General features: G+C 38.8%; 1 protein-coding gene across 2 annotated transcripts in view; it reads left to right on the top strand.

Annotated features, from left to right (window-relative positions):
* AGL (amylo-alpha-1,6-glucosidase and 4-alpha-glucanotransferase) overlaps positions 1-18,376 on the top strand; it is a 58,243-nt gene extending 39,867 nt beyond the window's left edge. For both annotated transcript variants that reach the window (XM_081323983.1, XM_081323984.1), the window contains exons 29-34: positions 3,122-3,234; positions 5,991-6,202; positions 6,538-6,635; positions 8,981-9,068; positions 9,161-9,294; positions 12,779-18,376. In XM_081323983.1, the coding sequence (XP_081180109.1) occupies positions 3,122-3,234; positions 5,991-6,202; positions 6,538-6,635; positions 8,981-9,068; positions 9,161-9,294; positions 12,779-12,896 (763 nt within the window). In that variant the 3' untranslated portion in view covers positions 12,897-18,376. The remainder of the gene's footprint in view (positions 1-3,121; positions 3,235-5,990; positions 6,203-6,537; positions 6,636-8,980; positions 9,069-9,160; positions 9,295-12,778) is intronic.
* The last annotated feature ends 1,135 nt before the right edge of the window (positions 18,377-19,511 follow it).

Raw genomic sequence — 19,511 nt, 5'->3', positions numbered from 1 at the left:
CAGGCTCTCCAAACCCCTCCTCCTCCTCCTCCTCCTCTGAATCGTCCGACCCAACTGCCGAACCCACAGGCTGACCCTGAATCACAACACCTGCATCCTGTGGGTGGGGCTTTCCTTGTTTGTGCAGACCGGTTGGCATGCTGTGGCTTGGTACAGGTCCATGGACCGGGGATTGGGGACCCCTGTTATAGAGGGTACAAATAGCTGGACATGAGCTGCAGTTTCAACAGACCAATGTCCATGGTGGCAACTTCTCAGCTCATAAGGAACTCTTTTTATATCATCCCTCAAAAATGTTTGTGTGGAGATCACTGAAGTGTGCTAAAAGTAAATTTGAAAACAGTTATGTGGTATAAGTATCTCACTGGTTTATAGAAAGGGGATTAACTTCTGTGAAAAAATATTCTTAAATAGAGCAGACTGCTCCTGGTTGGGCTTTCACATTTTTGATAATATTGTTTAAATATGCTGAGTGCATCCTCATAACCCATCACTAGGAACGCCTCCCTGGAAAAGCTGAGAAGTTGAAGTTTTTGTGAGATTGTCTTGAACCATATTGATTTGTAATAGTCCTCAATAAGAAAGGAACTCAAACATATAGGAAAGAACAGTGACTTCAGGCACCATGAATGATACAGGTCCATAGATCTATTTTGACTTTAAATAGCCCTGCCTCCTTCCTTAATATTACATTTGGAATGCAAGGGGCTACCTGGAAAGTAGCCCTTAGGAATTTAGGCTGGATCTTTTCAAGAGGAGTAAAGAAAATGTAAGGTCCTAACTGAACACCAAAACGTAGTTGTGCACAGGTCTTAGCTGAATAATAGCTTCAGTGCTGCTGGGGACACACTGTGCTTCTCTGGTAAAGTGAAAAGAATTGGCCAGGTTTTTGAGTATTTTGTATGACATAATTTTGGTGTGCCCTGTGTTTGATGGAGCTATGGAAAACCATGTCCAAATATTCAAAAGATTGGCCTTGTTCAACACTCTTGCCGTTTCTCCTCTAGGCGTGCTGTTTAGGTCTCTGCCACGATCAGGATCTCAATTTTACTACAGTTGATATCAAATGCTTCCTTAGAGTAGTGTTTGGCCAGAGCGTTCAGAGTTTGCTTAAGTTCAATTATTAAGTCCAATTGCTTTGAACTAGTTTCTTTTTCAATTAAAAAAAATCTATTTTCAGTGGAAAATGCTAGTTCAGTGCAGTTCAGATAGATTTATGTATAAAATATATGTAAAGACTTATAAACACGCAGGCATTTCTAGGCAGGAGTTTTGCTTGAAATCCTCTGGATTAAAAATATGGAAGTATTTTATGAAAAATGATATTTAAACCATTCTGTTTGCATTAAACATCTAGCAGCAGAAGGATCTTTAAATGTTACCTGTCTTTTGCTAAGCTAAATGGCAAGGTTGGCTTCATATAAAATGAGCATCAATGAAATTACCCATTTGGGGATTTCGACGTACAAACACTAGATTTACACATGAATTAAATATGCAATCCAGATCTGATTCAAAGGAAGGATTACTAGACTTGCTAAGGCCTAATTTCCACATGATCTAACGCTAAACCATGGGTTAGGACAGGAGTGCAAATTCAGCTTTTGTACTAAATGGGAGCTAGTCAAGGATTGGGTGCAGCCTATTTTTATTTCTTCAGTTCCTGCCTTTTTAACCCTGTTTTTAGTATTTCTCTTTTTTTTCCAGTTTCTTCCCCATTTCTGCCTGATCCTTCCCACCTTGTCTGCATTCTGTATCTGTTCTCCTTAAGTCTTCCTGTATTGTCTGCATCTTCTCCATTCTGTTCCCCATTCCAAAGCAACGGGGGAGGGGGGAGCAGCTGTGGCATAGATAGCTCCTTCTTCTATCATGTAAATAGCTATTTTTTTGTTTCCTCTTTTTTGGATCAGGAAGAAAACATTCTTCCAGTTATTCAAAAAGAAAACCGCAATATCAAAGTGCAAGCTCACTTCCTTTTCTTGCAGTCAGAGACTAAAATAAGGCCACCATTGCCCACCTGCTGACTGTAGCACCATTTACTTGCGAACAAATAGACAACAGCTAGTTCCTGTTGACTTGTTTTGCTATAGAGATAAAGGAGTTGAGAGAACGAGAGATGAGAGAAACAAACTATGCTATGGATAGGTGAAAATAAAAATTAACAAAGGTTAATTTATTGCATTTGTGCATGTAGATATGTAAATGAATAAATCCTGCCAACTTTGAGTTCTGTCCCTGTCCAATTTTGAAGTGTAACTCTCAACACATTGTGCAACGGGACTTGGAGCCCTTGAGATGGTAACAGAAGCAATGCTTGTGACTTTACATGTGCATGAATCCATAACTGTTTTTTAAATTAGTCCTGTATATCCAAAGGAGTTTATGAAAATCTTGAGATCCAAATTTAACTCCTGGCATCACTAGCCAGTTACTGCCTGTTTTGACTGACATTACTTCTCTGGATTGTCTGGTATATTTCTCATCAATATCAAAATAGTTTTAAAAAATCATTATCTTATTACACTAATGTTGCCCTCTTCCAAAATATACAAGGGAGTTACAAGGGATATAATCAGAGTTCTGTGCTATTGGCATGACCAATAAATATATTGGTCATGCCAATAGCATATTGCCGGCATCAAGCTCCCTGCGCCCTGTGCGTTCCCACAGAGAGGGCCTCCTCAGGGTGCCACCGGTCAGAGAATGCCGACTGGTGGCCCCCAGGGGGAGATCCTTCTCTGTGGGCGCCCCGGAGCTATGGAACCAGTTACCGGTTGAGCTCCGGACGGCGCCCGATCTGCGCTCCTTTCGCCGCAATCTGAAAACATACTTGTTCGAGCAAGCCGGCATGGCCTGAGGGGGGATTGGTGGGGTTTTTTATTATTTTTATTGGGGGTTTTTACTATGTATCAATTGTATTTTAATCGGGCATGCATTTAATTATCTTTTAGTTTTTGTAAATTTCTGTGTTTTATTCTTGCCCTGTACACCGCCCTGAGTCCTCCGGGAGAAGGGCGGTATAGAAATATTAATAAATTAATAAATTAAATTAAATAATAGCCAAAATCTTTATTTGGGAACGGAAGGGAAACTTACTTTTCTGCTGTGGCTGTCCTTTTAGAGATGGTTCTGCTGTGGAAATTGTTGGTCTATGCAAATCAACCGTTCGCTGGCTACAGGAATTGTCAGAGAAGAAGTTATTTCCATATCCTGGAGTTACTGTGAGAAGACATGGTAAGCAACTATAGCTCCAGTGTAAAATGGAGGTAGAAAAGTGATATTACTAATAATAGTAATAAAGTGCCCAAAATGTTCCACACTACATGTTTTTTTTGAATAACACTCAGAAAGCAACAGGGAGGATAGGGCATCCAACAGGAGTCAGCTGGATTTCAGTTCTCCCTAAATCAAGAAATGGTTGGGATGGAAGAGCAAGGGACATTTCAAATAGTTAAGTGGGATTGTTTTGAAGATTAAATGGGAGCAAGCTATATAATCGGCTGTCTGTTCCACTGTAGAACAAAGAAAAAAATACATCTGATGTTATTGAATACATGTGGGTTTGAATTTATCTTTAAAATGTTGCAGTGTTTACCTTTGTCCATGGTTCTGGAACTTTTTTTTTCTATTCTAGTCCCCACCACTTGTACTAGGATTACAATTTAATACATTTGGGAAGGGGAGCATCAGATTAAGCAAGACATTCTAAAATCATGTTTTCATTCTTTACATTCCAGCTTTTTTTTTTCTAGAATAGGGAACTTTATTTTTTCCATATTACCATGTGGATGGGTTTTCTGGAGATCTGTTGCGGTACAGCTGTATATAGCTCTTTGCATGCTCTTATTTTAATTTGGATTCTGAGACGCCCACAAGCTGCTTACTGCAGCAGAAATTTCGAGGATTTTTCTTCCTCATTTCCCCTAAGCCTTCATTTGTGCTGATTTACAGAGAGGATAAGAAATAATCTCACTCACACAGCTGTTTCTTACTGCCTCCATAAACAGTGGAGAAATGCTCTTTTCCTCACTTCTTACTAGCCTGTTACTTTCCCCCCCCAAAAAAATAATTAGGCAAAGAGCACAAATACAGCATAGATTGTTAGCCAATGACTGTTGCTAAAGTCAGAACAGAATGCTTTGTTGACGTTCCTCTCACCCAAATGCAGCAATAATAACAGCTAAGCAAAAAAGAAAGAAAGAAGATACAGCCAGATAGCCAAATAATTAAAGTCTGATAAGGAGAAATTTCCTGACAGTTAGAACAATTAATCAGTGGAACAACTTGCCTCCAGAAGTTGTGGATGCTGCAGCACTAGAGGCTTTTAAGAAGAGATTGGACAATCATTTGTCTGAAATGATAAAGGGGAAACCTGCCTGAGAAGGGGATTGGACTAGAAGACCTTCAAGGTCCCTTCCAACTCTGTCATTCTTTTCTGTTCTGTTCTGATTTAGGGAAATAAAGCAGGGAAAAGTGTCTTATTTGCTTGAAATGAGCCAACCCTGTCTCCCCCATCACTGCATAGATTAGGTGTGTCCCTTCCATATGAGGGAGCAGGATGAGTTGTACCCAGTGTGTTCTGTAAGACCACTGAACTTCTAAGAAAAGCACCCTTCAAATGAAGAAGGCAAAACAGCATTCAGTCCATGGGAGGGGGAGGGGAAGACTGTGGTTAACCATGGTGGACTGGGTAGTTGAAGAGCTGTTCTCCTTATGGGAAGGAAAGCAGGAAATACAGCAGAAGAATCATGTTTGAAGAACTCTTTCTTTCCCATGGGGGATGTAGCTCTTTATAGCTATAGCGCTTGCCACACAGTTAAATTCCTTCTGTAGATTAGGCTCTGCAACTCTTTGCCCACAGGGGTGAATTTTTAACATGCATACAACAGTCTTACGCAGTGCTTTTTTTGTAAAAGAAAAAGGTGTTGGAACTCACACATGTCATACAACCTGCCTTGCCTACCCTACAAGGGTCCATCCAAAAAAGGTGCCGGAACTCCGTTCTGAGCGTTCTATGACAAAAAAAGCCCTGGTCTTACGTAACAACATCATAAGGTATGCCCATTCAACGTCACCTATCAAGCACTGAGTGAACATTCCACTTTGGTGGGGAGGCAAATAAAAAGGCACACACAAACGTCCTTCTCTTGCTATTCCTCCTAATACTGGCAGCCTGGGTTCTGGTGGGGTTGGCAAGAAAAATGGAAGAGTTGACTTTTTTATACAGTGAAAGACTCTCCAGCTGCCAAAAAACAAATGACCCTGAAAAATCTGTGGCCAGAAACTCAGGAAGAGGGAAGAGATGTACCTGCCATAGTGTCAATAGGAGCAAGGCAAGCCTTCCCTCCTAAACCTGTAGGATGCTTGCAAAGAAAGAGAAAATGGATATGACCATATATAGAAGGTCTATGGAGATTCTCAATCGTCAACCAGGTCATGGTTGTCCTAAAGATGCTTTTCAAGAGGCAATTGGACTTTCTTGGTTATCTTCCTCAACACGTTTTGCTTCTCATCTAAGAAACTTCTTCAGTTCTTCAGGATGTGAAGCAAAACATCTTCAAGGGGAAAAAAACAAGACAGTCCAGTTGCCTTTTGAAAAGCACCTTTGGGATACATGTGGGAAGGGGTATTGTTATTAAAAAATATGATTTCTTCAGCCATCTAATTCCATCCACACTAATATATCTGCAACCCAAAATTCTGTTTTCCATCCGCTGTTTCTTTGCCACCTCCATACAGATGAACATAATAACCATTGTTATTATTAATGGGTCCTCCAGATGAAATGGGCTTCAGTTCTGTCCTGGAAGTAGTGTCCCCATTCAGAATGATAGTTAGCAATACTGAATCTGGAGAATTTTAGATAATATATTTGTACGGTAGTAGCATCATGTTTCTAATTACAGAATAGCTATGTCTTACCTGGATGTGTCCTTAATGATGCTTTTTATTGTATTAGTCAATTACACAAAACTGATACTATTTTCCAGGGAGAGATGAGACCTTTACATATAATCAGTGGAACAGAAAAATCCAAGCCCATTTCGAAAAGCTGTTTTTTGTCTCTGAAAACCCAAATGATCCCAATGAGACACATCCAACTCTGGTTCATAAGAGGGGCATATACAAAGACAGCTACGGAGCATCAAGTCCTTGGTGTGATTATCAACTGAGGCCAAATTTCCCTATAGCAATGGTTGTGGTGCGTATGAAGTTTTTAAAATGACATGTGGTGTTTTTGCATATGTTTTTAACACTTGTTAGCAATTTTGAATACTTTTAAGTAGAAAAATTGGTTAAACTATTGGAAGATATAAAGATGATAGTTTGCTGGGAGAAGCAATGGAATGGATGGGACTAGAAACAAAGCAGGGAACGCCTATGGATCATGCTCTTCGATAAATAAGTTTGTGAAATGTTATTTATAACCTGACAATCTTGTGAGGACACTGCAAAATATATCTTTTATATTTAATTTTTCAGTATTTTTCTGTTGTTTATATGTGATGTATTTTTCTACTTTAAAAAAAAATCAAGGCACCTGAATTGTTCTCTCCTGAGCATGCTTGGAAAGCACTTGAAATGTTAGAGAAAAAATTACTTGGTCCACTTGGCATGAAAACCTTAGACCCAGAGTAAGTATTTTATTATTTGTTAAATTACCAAAAAAAGAGAGAATAAAACAATTATAGGATTAAAACATGAAAATATCAGACATTAAAAGCTAAAATATTAAAATTAATATTGAAATGGATAAAAATCCAGTGCATAGACCAGGTGGAAGTGAGATCTTGTACTAATTTACTAGCCACTTCCAAAACAGGATACCCACATCAGGACTCCAAGCCAGTTGGCAAAACAGATTTTCTGGCTTTTTTGGAATACCAAAGAAATGATCGGCTGATCTTGCCTCATGTGGGATGATTGTCCAAAGGGCAGGAGCCATGGCAAAAAAAAACCCCTCTTTCAGACCCTGCCAGTCACAATTCCTTGGCTGACAGGATCCAGAGTAGCATATTCCACCAGAGTGAGTGGGAAGGGCCAAGTATGATGGAGACATGGTTGCATGAGAAGATTTAGATTTAGATTTTAGATTTATCTAGTGTAAATGAATAAGTATCACTGTAAATAAGAGCTAAGTTTTTGTTGTTGTTAGCTGCGAAGTCGTGTCCAACCCATCGTGACCCTATGGACAATGTTCCTCCAGGCCTTCCTGTCCTTTACCATCTTCTGGAGTCCATTTAAGGTCACACCTACTGCTTCAGTGACTCCATTCAGCCACCTCATTCTCTGTCGTCCCCTTCTTCTCTTGCCCTCAATCTTTCCCAGCATTAGGCTCTTCTCCAGTGAGTCCTTCCTTCTCATTAGGTGGCCAAAGTATTTGAGTTTCAACTTCAGGATCTGGCCTTCTAAAGAGCAGTCAGGGTTGATCTCCTCGAGGACTGACCGGTTTGATTGCCTTGCAGTCCAAGGGACTCGCAGGAGTCTTCTCCAGCACCACATTTCAAAGGCCTCAATTCTTTGGCGCTCGGCCTTTCTTATGCTCCAACTTTCACTGCCATACATTGCAACTGGGAAGACCATAGCCTTGACTATACGCACTTTTGTTGACAAAAGTGCTTTTTAATGTGCTGTCTAGATTTGTCATGGCTTTCCTCCCGAGGAACAAGTGTCTTTTAATTTCTTGGCTACAGTCTCCATCTGCAGTGATCTTGGAGCCCAGGAAAATAAAATATTGGAGCCCAGGAAAATAAAATCTGTCACTACCTCCATTTCTTCCCCATCTATTTGCCAGGAATTGAGAGGGCCGGATGCCATGATCTTAGTTTTGTTAATGTTTAGTTTCAACCCAAGTTTTGCACTCTCCTTCTTCACTCGCAACAAGAGGCTCTTTAGTTCCTCTTCACTTTCTGCCATTAGAGTGGTATCATCTGCATATCTTAGGTTGTTGATATTTCTTCCAGCAATCTTAATTCCAACTTTTGATTCATCTAGCCCTGCCTTTCTCATGATGTGCTCTGCATATAAGTTAAACAGGCAGGGCGACAGTATGCAGCCTTGCCGGACTCCTTTCCCAATTTTGAACCAATCAGTGGTTCCGTGTCCAGTTCTCACTGTTACTTCTTGGCCCGCATATAGGTTTCTCAAGAGACAAATACGCCCATCTCTTTAAGAACTTGCCACCGTTTGTTATGATCCACACAATCAAAAGCTTTAGCATAGTCAATGAAGCAGAAGTAGATGTTTTTCTGGAACTCTGTAGCTTTCTCCATGATCCAGCGTATGTTGGCAATTTGATCTCTAGTTCCTCTGCCTCATCGAAATCTTGCCTGTACTTCTGGTAGTAGCTAAGTTTTAGTCTGCCTCAAATGTACTTATTTTCCTGTCACATCATCATAGTTTAAAGAAATTCTGTAGAGGGCATTACATTGAAGATAGATTTGACTTAACTAATAGTCAGAGGCCTAAGTCTTAAAAGCTTTTCTTTGATTGCGATGGGATTGATTTTACAAAGATCATAGCTGACAACTATTCTTTTTTATATTAGTTTCCTCTGTATCCTGTTGTCTAGTCTGAGATATTGTAAAAGGGAGTCAAGCAGCATTTTATCATTGTTTTCTTGATCCTTATCAAGAGAGCACATTCTGAGATGTTAATTAATTGTAACTGAACATTTTAAACAATAATGTCATAGAAATGTCATATTACTACATTAGTGCAACATCACTATTGTGTTAATGCAGCTTCACTGCAGATAAAGCGATGTTGACATCATTTACACTCTCTTGCAGTAAATAATGTGTGAATAAATAAATATACTTCACTGAGAATAAGATTCACTAATATATAAAACATCAGATCTAAAATCCTAGAAAAATGAATGACAAACGCCATCTTAATGATATTTGTCCTAAGTAATTTCATAAAACCTAATGTCTCTTTCTCAGAAATATTGACTCTTTTATTTTTTTTTCCCTAGTGATATGGTTTATTGTGGTGTTTACGATAATGCCTTAGACAATGATAATTATAATGTGTCTAAAGGATTCAATTACCATCAAGGACCTGTAAGCATTATACTTTATTAATTTTTATCAATTGATTTCAGATTTTCATTTTTCATATTAAAACATATTAAAATTCTGTTGTTTTTTTTAAGGAATGGCTTTGGCCAATTGGATATTTCCTTCGTGCCAAGCTATACTTCTCCAAGTTAATTGGTACAGAGATCTATGCAAAGACTGTGCTTTTGATTAAGAATGTTCTTTCTCGCCATTATATTCATCTTGAGAGGTAACTTATTTATACAATATAAAATATTACTGTTGAACATCCATTTTGATATTAATATTTTGATAGCAAAATAGCTCTCACCACATGAATATATATATATATATATATATATATATATATATATATATATATATATATATACACACTTCTCCCAGAAGAACGAAACTGAAGCCACCAGCCTGAGGATGACGGATGAGATTTCGTCGAAACGTTGCTCTTATACCTTCAATTCTACGTGGGGAAAAACCCGAATGACCAAAGATATATATATGTATGTATGTATATATATACATACATACACATACACACACACACACACACACACACACACACATATAACAGAGCCTTGGTGGAGCAGTGGGCTAATGCCTCCTTAAGTAACACCAGCTGCCTGCAATTAGTGCAGGTTCGCATCCCACCAGGCTCAAGGTTGACTCAGCCTTCCATCCTTCCGAGGTAGGTAAAATGAGGACCCAGATTGTTGGGGGCAATAAGCTGACTTTGTAATAATGCCGCTTGGGGGTGTGTGTGAAAGCCCTAATAAGCAGGCATATACATAGAATGAAGGCTACTGCTAAGCTTGTAAGCCGCCCTGAGTCTTCAGAGAAGGGCGGGATATAAATGGAATAAAAATAAATAAATAAATAAATATATATACATACACACACACATATATACATATACATGATGCAAAATTAAAAAAGAGCCAAAGACAGACACTGCAGATTTTCAAGATATAGCTGAAACACATAATAAAATAATTTAAATGATAATAGCTTTTATAGGCTATTCATTTTCTATAAAAAGGAACGGATATTGTTCTTTTAGTGACAAATAATCAGAAGGCATTATCGGCCATTATTAACTTTTGTAATGTGTTTATCTCAACTCAAAATAAATTTATATTATAACCATTAGTAGCAATCTAAATTCAGAATCAAGAAACTGTATTATATCCATGCATGCCAGTGCTCAGGAATGGGGAATGAAAAAAATGGCACCAAACAAGCAGCAAAATCACACTTCCTACATGTTTTACATGCCTGTATGATTCAGGACCCAGATGAGGACCCAGATTGTTGGGGGCAATAAGCTGACTTTGTAATAATGCCGCTTGGGGTGTGTGAAAGCCCTAATAAGCAGGCATATACATAGAATGAAGGCTACTGCTAAGCTTGTAAGCCGCCCTGAGTCTTCCGAGAAGGGTGGGATATAAATGGAATTAAAATAAAAAATAAAATAAATAAAATAAAATTAGGCACAGCCTATGAAGTGTTTTTCAACTTGAACAAGAAAAAATCTGAAAAGTAACATTACATCAAAATTTGTATATGTTAAAATTAAATGTATGTAGGATATTATTGCTATTTTATTTTGCGTACATGTACAGCTATTATAGATATCTTAGTTCAGTGCTGACTGAACTTGAATCATGTAGAAAGCAGAACTGGATTCAATTTTGGACTTTTAAGGTTTTTTGCACAGCAAATAAAACCAAGTCTGATACTTAGTTTGCTTTCAGATGCAATAGCCAGTCGGCTATCGAAGAATAGGTTGAATATCAATAAATCATACCTAATAGGAAGTTAGGGAATCAGGGAAAGTAAATTTGACTTCTTGCAGTCACACATGGAAATAAAGTAGATGCTGATCTTCAAAAGATTACTTGTGCTTTTGAACAAAATAAAATTCCCTGCGACTTATTGAAGAATATAAGTTCAGGGAATACCTTTTCAGCCACAATCATCTGGATGGCTGCTGAAATAATAAATGTGCTTAAGGTTTACAAGGGCCTTAATACGGTTCTGATTTTCTATTTCATATCCTAATAAGAGTTTGTTCTGCAGAGAGTTTCTCTGAATTGAAACTCATGAGGAAAATCAGTGTTTTGATAGGTTAGGAAAAAGCAAGAACTTGAGCTATATTCTCTTCCTTTTTCAGAGGACGATTTTTCTAGATGTAAAAATTATTCAGTAAGAAAGTTGTTGCCTTTTGACTGGAAACTAGATTAGTATGCATAGCTCTGCATTATTGGTTGGGTAGTGTCTGAGAACACTATTTTTTATCCTTTATTTATTTATTTATTATCTTCCACCTTTATTGTTTTTATAAACAACTCAAGGTGGCAAGCATATCTAATATTCCTTCTTCCTATTTTCCCCACAACAACCACCCTCTGAGGTAAGTTGAACAGGCTAGGAATTCAAATTCAATAACTTGTATGCATTAATGGCTGGACTGAGGTCTGTATACTTGGGAACCCAGTGCACTGGCCGAGCAGATTTCTGTATTCTAGGCTGCATAGGAAAGGAAAATATATTGATAAGGACACAGAATTTTTTTCTTTTCATGCTTTAAAAGGTAAAGGTTCCCCCGCACATGCGTGCTAGTCGTTTCCGACTCTAGGGGCCGGTGCTCATCTCCGTTTCAAAGCCGAAGAGCCAGCGCTTGTCCGAGGACGTCTCCGTGGTCATGTGGCCGGCATGACTAGACGCCAAAGGCGCACCGAACGCTGCTACCTTCCCACCGTAGTGGTCCCTATTTTTCTACTTGCATTTTTACGTGCTTTCGAACTGCTAGGTGGGCAGAAGCTGGGACGAGTAACAGGCGCTCACTCTGCTACGCGGCACTCGGGATTTGATCCACCAAACTGCCGACCTTCTGATCGACAAGCTCAGTGTCCTAACCCACTGCTTTACAGATGCTTTAACCCTGAACAGCCCCTGAACTACAAATAACAACCACTGGGTTGAGCTAATTTCATCTCTGGGTTCTTCATATCACTCTCATATAGGCCTCGACTTAACAACCGTTCATTTAGTGACTGTTCAAAGACTTGCAACCGATCCTCATGCTTGCAACCATTGCAAAGTCAGGCGATCAGGATTTAGGCATTTGGCAATTGATGTGTGCTTATGACAGTAGCAGCATCCCAGAGTCATGGGTTCGCCACATGCAACCTTCTTAGTCAGCTTCTGACAAGCAAAGTCTACAAAGGAAGCCAGATTCACTTAATGATCATGTGATTCACTTACAGTGATTTGCTTAACAACGGGGCAGAAAAGTTTGTCAAATCAGTGGTGATTCACTTAACAACCGCCTTGCTTGGCAGTGGAAGTTGTGATCATAAATCAAGGACTATATCTGTTCTCCATTTCAAATCATAATCCTTATTCCATTTAGAGCCGAAATGCCGCAACTGAATATCCCTCAGAATTCCATAGGAATGTATGTGTGCTCTGTAAAAATTTGTCTGCATAGAGCCCTTCTATTTTTTCTGTAATATGGGATTTTTCCACTTTCTCTTATAAATAGAAATTAATAAATATAAGCAGCTAATTAGAAATATGGTGGAAGAGGTAAATTAATTTGTCTAACTCATATCTGCCCTGACATTATCTTGTATTCATTTAAGATATGTTATTTTAGTGTAATATATTTGCAGTTATTCAGATAGTAATATGTTGACTTGGTTTTTCTGCAGGTCTCCTTGGAAAGGGCTTCCAGAATTGACTAATGAAAATGGTCAATATTGTCCCTTCAGCTGTGAAACCCAGGCTTGGTCAATTGCTGTGGTCCTTGAGGTCCTCTGTGATTTATAACAGTAGTTATCTGTCTTGGAAAAACTTGCTAGCTTTTGTCTGGAATGCAAATAACGTAGTTTGTCTTATTGTTAAAAATCCTACCGATGGAAGTTGTTTATGCCTATTGTTCCTTGGCAATTGTAGGACTACATGAGTGTTCATCATTTGAGAATCACACCATAATTTTTAAAATCAGTGTGCATAGTTTAAAATTAATATGCTCAATATGTAAATCAAGTATAAAAGCATAGCAAGTTAGACTTTGATATGTGACAAACGCCACGTATCTTCCCTGAAGTGGAGTTCTATTTCAGAAATTTCTTAGAATGACAGCCCCAGTTTAAGGTGCTTCCATAAAGGTAGCCCTAGGCTTACGACCACTTGCTTAGTTCCAGTGAACTTACTCGGGGGATACTTATAACCCAGATTCAAAATTCTGACAATGGGTCCTGCCACAGTCATGTGACTGCACTTTAGGTCCTTGGCAACTGGGCTGCATTTATGGCTGTTTGCTGTGTCTTTCAATCACATGGCCACGTTGCCATATTGGTTCTTTAACAACCACGCATTCCCTTAAAACCCACTGCAAAAAAGGCTGTAAAAATCAGCCTTTTTTTTTACATTACAACCATCATGAGCTATGACCACGGTGAGCAGTCTCCATTACAGTTGTAATTTGAGTACTACCCAAATTTTACATTTAAGAGCCTTAAAAACATAATACATCAGACCAGTGGTCACATATTCTGTTCCCCAGTAGCTAACATTATAGAAATAACATCCCCCTGCTATTGGGAAGGGAACCAGAGAAGCCCATTGTCTCCGTTGCTGAAAGTGCTGGTTAGAATGGCTAGTCACTATTAATAGCCTTAATCTTGGATGAATTGCCAAATCCCTTCCAAAAGAAACTTGCCCAAACTATACCTCCTGTTAGCAAATTCCATAGATTAATCCAATGCTGCATTAATAACTTTATCTACTGTAATGTCTCACCATTTAGCTGAGCCTAGTAGTATGCTAGTATTTTGAGAGGAGGAGGGAGGAATCTCTCCCACTGTATCCATAAAAATCTTAATATATCTCTAACCTTTGTCCCCTCCCTTCTTGTAAAATTTTAAAGACAACTTTCCCTCTATTTTTCTACAATAGGGCATAATTAATTTGGAGCTAGACTTTAGTTTTCTGTGGCTTATACGCTCCATATGGGAGTCCTTGCACTGCTCATTCAAAATCATTGAAAATCTCAAAGCATACCCAATGGAGAAGGGTACTTTAATTTAACATACAATGAATGCCTATAAAAACATTCTTGCTTTGAAGCATGTAATTGTTTGTCCATGCTGTATAATAAAATCCCAAGCTTCCTCAGGTTATAATGTAGGAGTAAAAGAGTCTCATAGACTAAGTTTGCATATTCCCAACTTTTAAAAGTTGTAATTGGAGATCTACTGTATTTGGAATCTAATTTAATGTATAAATATAAAATTGAAATGAATCAGCATTGAGGGGAAAATCAGTTGCCCGTGAGATGAAGATCTTTCCTCAGAAGTCGAAAGGAGCAACAACTTGAGTTTTTAAAAGTTGACTTTCAAGTAATGTTTAAGCTATTCACTACTTGCACAGGCACTCGCACCAAAATTGCTGCATTGCAGCTATCCACAACTGTGGAACTCCTTCAATGTAGAGGCCTGCTACAATTATGTGAAAGGAGAACCTAGTGAATTGGGATCATCTGCATAAAAGGCTTGCTATTCCAAAGATATTTCAAGAAGCTATTTACAGGCCTCCCAACTTGCCGGTTGTTTGTGCATTAGCCCTTAGTGGAACTTATAGGAAGGCAATTGCTTTTGAGCAGAAGGTTGGAAGAGATTCCAGCCCTCAATTTAAATCAATTTGTTCTAAGTACTTTAAATTAAGGCTTAGTGAAATCATCTGGAACTCAATAGCCGGAGCTCATCTGTACCATAATTTCAGTGCAATTATTCAGCAAAGGCCAGATTAGGCAATGATGTTTCTTTCTACTGCAGGAGGAAATAGCAAGTTTTAGCTTAGTGCAGGGGTGTCAAACTGCCGACCCACAGGCCAGACCCACAGGCCGACCCACAGGCCAGACGCATCATGAAGAAACCGTGCCCACCCCATTGCCGGCAGTGGGGGGAAAGCTCCAATATGTCGCGAGTTTGACAAGTCTGGCTTAGTGGAATGACAATGGCAAAAATTACTGCTTTGATAATGCATAGATATAATACAATTTAATAATACTAAATTTCAGCACTGTTACTTTTATCAGTAAGGCTACCATATTTAGGCTTTAAAAATCCATCAGACCACTAGATGGCAGCAAAAAGATACAACAAAGTGACTCTCTGCTGCCATCTCACAGTCATCAATGTATTAGCTTTGCTATGGTTGCCCTTAAAATTCACATAGCTGGAGTTTTCACGTAAGGGCATGTGGTGGTAAAACAAACTAATAAAACAGGTTAGAGATTCTACTATGCTGCTGTGTATATTGCCTTTCAAAACTTATATTTGTTTGCATTGGTCCTTTGAATAATTTAAGAATCTTTAACAGTTGACACTTGCACTACTTTATTTAATAAACATCACTGTCAGTGAATCTCATCCAATAACTAGTTTTCTATTAATAAAATATTAATTCTATTCTGACATTTCAATTTTTGACATTCCTATCCATTTTCAGATATAAAAATGAATGTCTAATTAAAATTCTATGTATTTGGTTAGGGCTTCAAAAAGTTACATTAGGAAAATAGATACAAAAAATTATATTTATTTTAAAAATATAATAATAATAATAAGTTGGAAGGGACCTTGGAGGTCATCTAGTCCAACCCCCTGCTAAGGCAGGAAACCCTATACCATTTCAGACAAATGGCTGTCCAGTTTCTTCTTAAAAACTTCCACTGTTGGAGCATTCACCACTTCTGGAGGCAGGTTGTTCCACTGGTTAGTTGTTGTAACTGTCAGGAAGTTTCTCCTTAGTTCTAGGTTGCTTCTCTCCTTGACTAGTTTCCATCCATTGCTTCTTGTCCTGCTTTCAGGTGCTTTGGAGAATAGCTTGGCTCCCTCTTCTTTGTGGCAGCCCCTGAGATATTGGAACACTGCTATCATGTCACCCCTCACCCTTCTCTTCGTTAAACTACACATACCCAATTCCAGCAACCGTTCCCTATATGTTTTAGCCTCCAGTCCCCCAATCATCTTAGTTGCTCTACTCTGTACTCTTTCTAGAGTCTCGACATCTTTTTTACATCGTGGTGACCAAAACTGGATGCAGTATTCCAGGTGTGGCCTTAATATGTTTGAGGAAATATAAGCAAGAATAAAAAACTTAATTGTCAGCAATTTTACCTGTCTAATATATCTCTTGGGATTAGGATACATATTATTAAAAACAAATTACTGTGATCCTGAACTTGGTAAGCTGGAGCCATACCGCATTTAGTTCAACTCTACTGATTTCAGAGTTGGCATATACAATGTTTTTATGCTACATACATGGAAATCAGGTATGATTCTATTTGAGATACCTGATTTGGTAGAGAATAGCAGAGCCAACTGAGCAACTATCTTTAGGATAGTTCTACCTATCAGATTGCTTATCAATGCTCAGTATTTGCAGTTATTAGATTTGAGCCATATATGTGTGAAGAAAATCTAATTAGATTCAAAAGTAAAGATTTCTGAGTTGGTATATTTTAGTATGGAAACTGTAACATCAGACTGGTGGAGCCCAGTGGAAAATGAATGTGGGGAATTCTGGGACTTGACGTCCACAGGCCTTAAAAGTTGCCAAAGTTGGACACCCCTGTTCTAGAACTCTCAAAATAATAATAAAAAATAATCCCAACACTTGAGTTTTCTTTCCTGATTTTGAAAACACTTGTTTCTTCCAGTGCCAAATTTACCTTGGATTGTCTGTCTAGAAGGATTAATTTGGACTTTCACTGAGAAAACTTCAAAAGCTAGAAAATATGTCAAGCGCTAGAGAAATCAGGAAATCCAGGCAGTTCAAATGGGTACAAAGATTTATTACAAGCTTAAGCTCTCTACAAGAATCTGAACTACTAGTGGTAGATAAGAGTCAGTCAATCAATCCGAATAGAGCTGGAAGGGACTTTGGAGGTCTTCTAGCCCATCCCCCTGTTCAAACAGGAGACCCTATACCATTTCAGTTAGGTGAGTGCCCAGTTTTTTCTTAAAAACTTCCAGTGATGAAGCACCTACAACTTCTGAAGGCAAGCTGTTCCACTGGTTAATTGTCCTCACTGTTAGGAAGTTTCTCCTTAATTCCAGGTTGCTTCTCTCCTTGATTAGTTTCCATCCATTGTTTCTTGTCCTGCCTTTTGGTGCTTTGGAAAATAAGTTGACCCCCTCTTCTTTGTGGCAGCCCCTCAGATATTGGAACACTGCTATCATGTCACCCCTAGTCCTTCTTCTCTCATAGGAATTCAAGATGGGATGGACTTAGATTTCTTGTGGATGCAAAGGGACTCATGACTGATGACACATTTGGCCCTTCCCTTGGGCTCAGCCTGCTCATCTCCTACACCAGGGTTGTCAAACTCGCTACGTCAATTGACGTGTTGCAACGTATCACAACTTTTTTGCCATTGACAGCAATGGGGTGGGCGCGGTTTTGCTATGATGCATCCGGCCCATGGGCCTTCAGTTTGACACCCCTGTCCTACACAATATTCTTCATAGCTTGGCATTTTAGAGGTACTTGAGGACAGAGGAGTGACTTGTTACCAGTTCTTCCATTCTGATAAAATTGTGAATTTCACAGTCCTATCTGGATACAGTATACATGTCTCAAGTTATTTTGGTGCGATAATGTTAAAAATGTTTAAATCTATATCAACAGTGTGTCTGTATTCAAATGGTATATATAAAGGATTTAAATTTTAAAATTAGGAACTATTTCAAGAATAACAGCTGTGTTTGTAAAAAAAATAATAATATTGTACTTGTAACATTTCGCGGTTCCTTCATTATAGCCTAAACCTAATTAGAAAGAAAAAGAAAGTTTCAGACGAAAATTTCCATTCTAGTACTTAAGCAATATATATGTAACTAAAATTTAGTTGGCAAAATAATTGGCAGACTTATGTTGTACACTACTGTGTTTCATGAAACTTTTGTGGGCAGATCAAACAAACCATTGCACATTTTTTCCCACTCTGCTCCTTGCTGCAGTTCCCAGCTATCAGCATTTTGTTCTCTTTCAACCAGGGAGCAAAGCCATCTGGCTATCACATCTGTACATCTTGTTTGCTGCTTCTCAGTTCAAACTAATTTGTAACATTCACTTCATTAGTGCTTATCAGCCCTGAAAACAATGCAGAAGGGAATAATGGAATGGTGCTTGTTTCATAGGAAGTTTAATTGTTGCACACATGAGTCCTGTGTGTCTGTCTGTTACATTGACTACTATGCAGCTATATGTGAGTGGCATTCAATAAAAATCTAACAATGGTGTATTCCTTGTCGTGCATTTATTTCATCATAACTGCCATTTTCCATGCCATGAATCTAAGTAGTGAAAGGAACATAAAGATAAAGTAAAGGTAAAGGTTCCCCTGCACATGCGTGCTAGTCGTTTCCAACTCTAGGGGCCGGTGCTCATCTCCGTTTCAAAGCCAAAGAGCCAGCGCTTGTCTGAGGACGTCTCCGTGGTCATGTGGCCGGCATGACTAGACGCCAAAGGCGCATGGAACGCTGTTACCTTCCCACCATAGTGGTCCCTATTTTTCTACTTGCATTTTTACATGCTTTCGAACTGCTAGGTTGGCAGAAGCTGGGACGAGTAACAGGCGCTCACTCTGTTACGCGGTACTCGGGATTCGACCCGCCAAACTGACAACCATCTGATCAACAAGCTCAGCGTCCTAACCCACTGAGCCACCACGTCCCTGAAAGGAACATAACTCAGCTTAATTCTGTTCATGCCATATGATAGGAAGGCTACTTTTGGCTTTTACCAATAAAAGTTCCTGATGATTTAAGGATCCTGAGGTTCAAGTGTTGGGCAACTCATTTATAAGACACATTAGCTATTCTGTATACTTGACAATGCAGCAGTTAGTGTTTATAAAAATCTTTTTTTTAATATACAGGCAAAATATCGCAACCTTTTTGTTTTGTAGTTGTCCAAGGGCAAGAAATTTTAGTTTGGGTGATCATTGTACGATTCTAGAAAATGCAGCAGTAAGTATCCTACGCTACTATAATGAGGATAGTAAGACTTAATCTTTATTGAATGAGAAGAGTTTAAATACCTTTGAATAGTTTTCAAATAGTTTTCAAACATCTGATCTTAAATGGGCTCTTTGCTGTTTTTTTGGAAAATAGAAGGAGAAGCTGTGCACATTCCAAGACTTGATGAATTAACCGTTATGTTACAGATTGATTTTTAACATGTACTGTATATACAAAATAGTATTATATATGTAATCAGTAGGACTAGAACAGGGCTTTTCAACCAGTGGTACGGGTACCACCTGTGGTACATTGGCACCTGGCAGATAGTACGTGACCATCCTAGAAAAGTGGTAGCGCGGGAGGGGAATGAGCTGAACCAGTGGCAGCACCCGACAAGCCTGAGCAA

Source organism: Vipera berus (genome assembly GCF_964194415.1).
Source record: "Vipera berus genome assembly, chromosome: 3".
Lineage (NCBI taxonomy): Eukaryota > Metazoa > Chordata > Lepidosauria > Squamata > Viperidae > Vipera > Vipera berus.
This window is presented reverse-complemented; position numbering and strand designations above follow the sequence as displayed.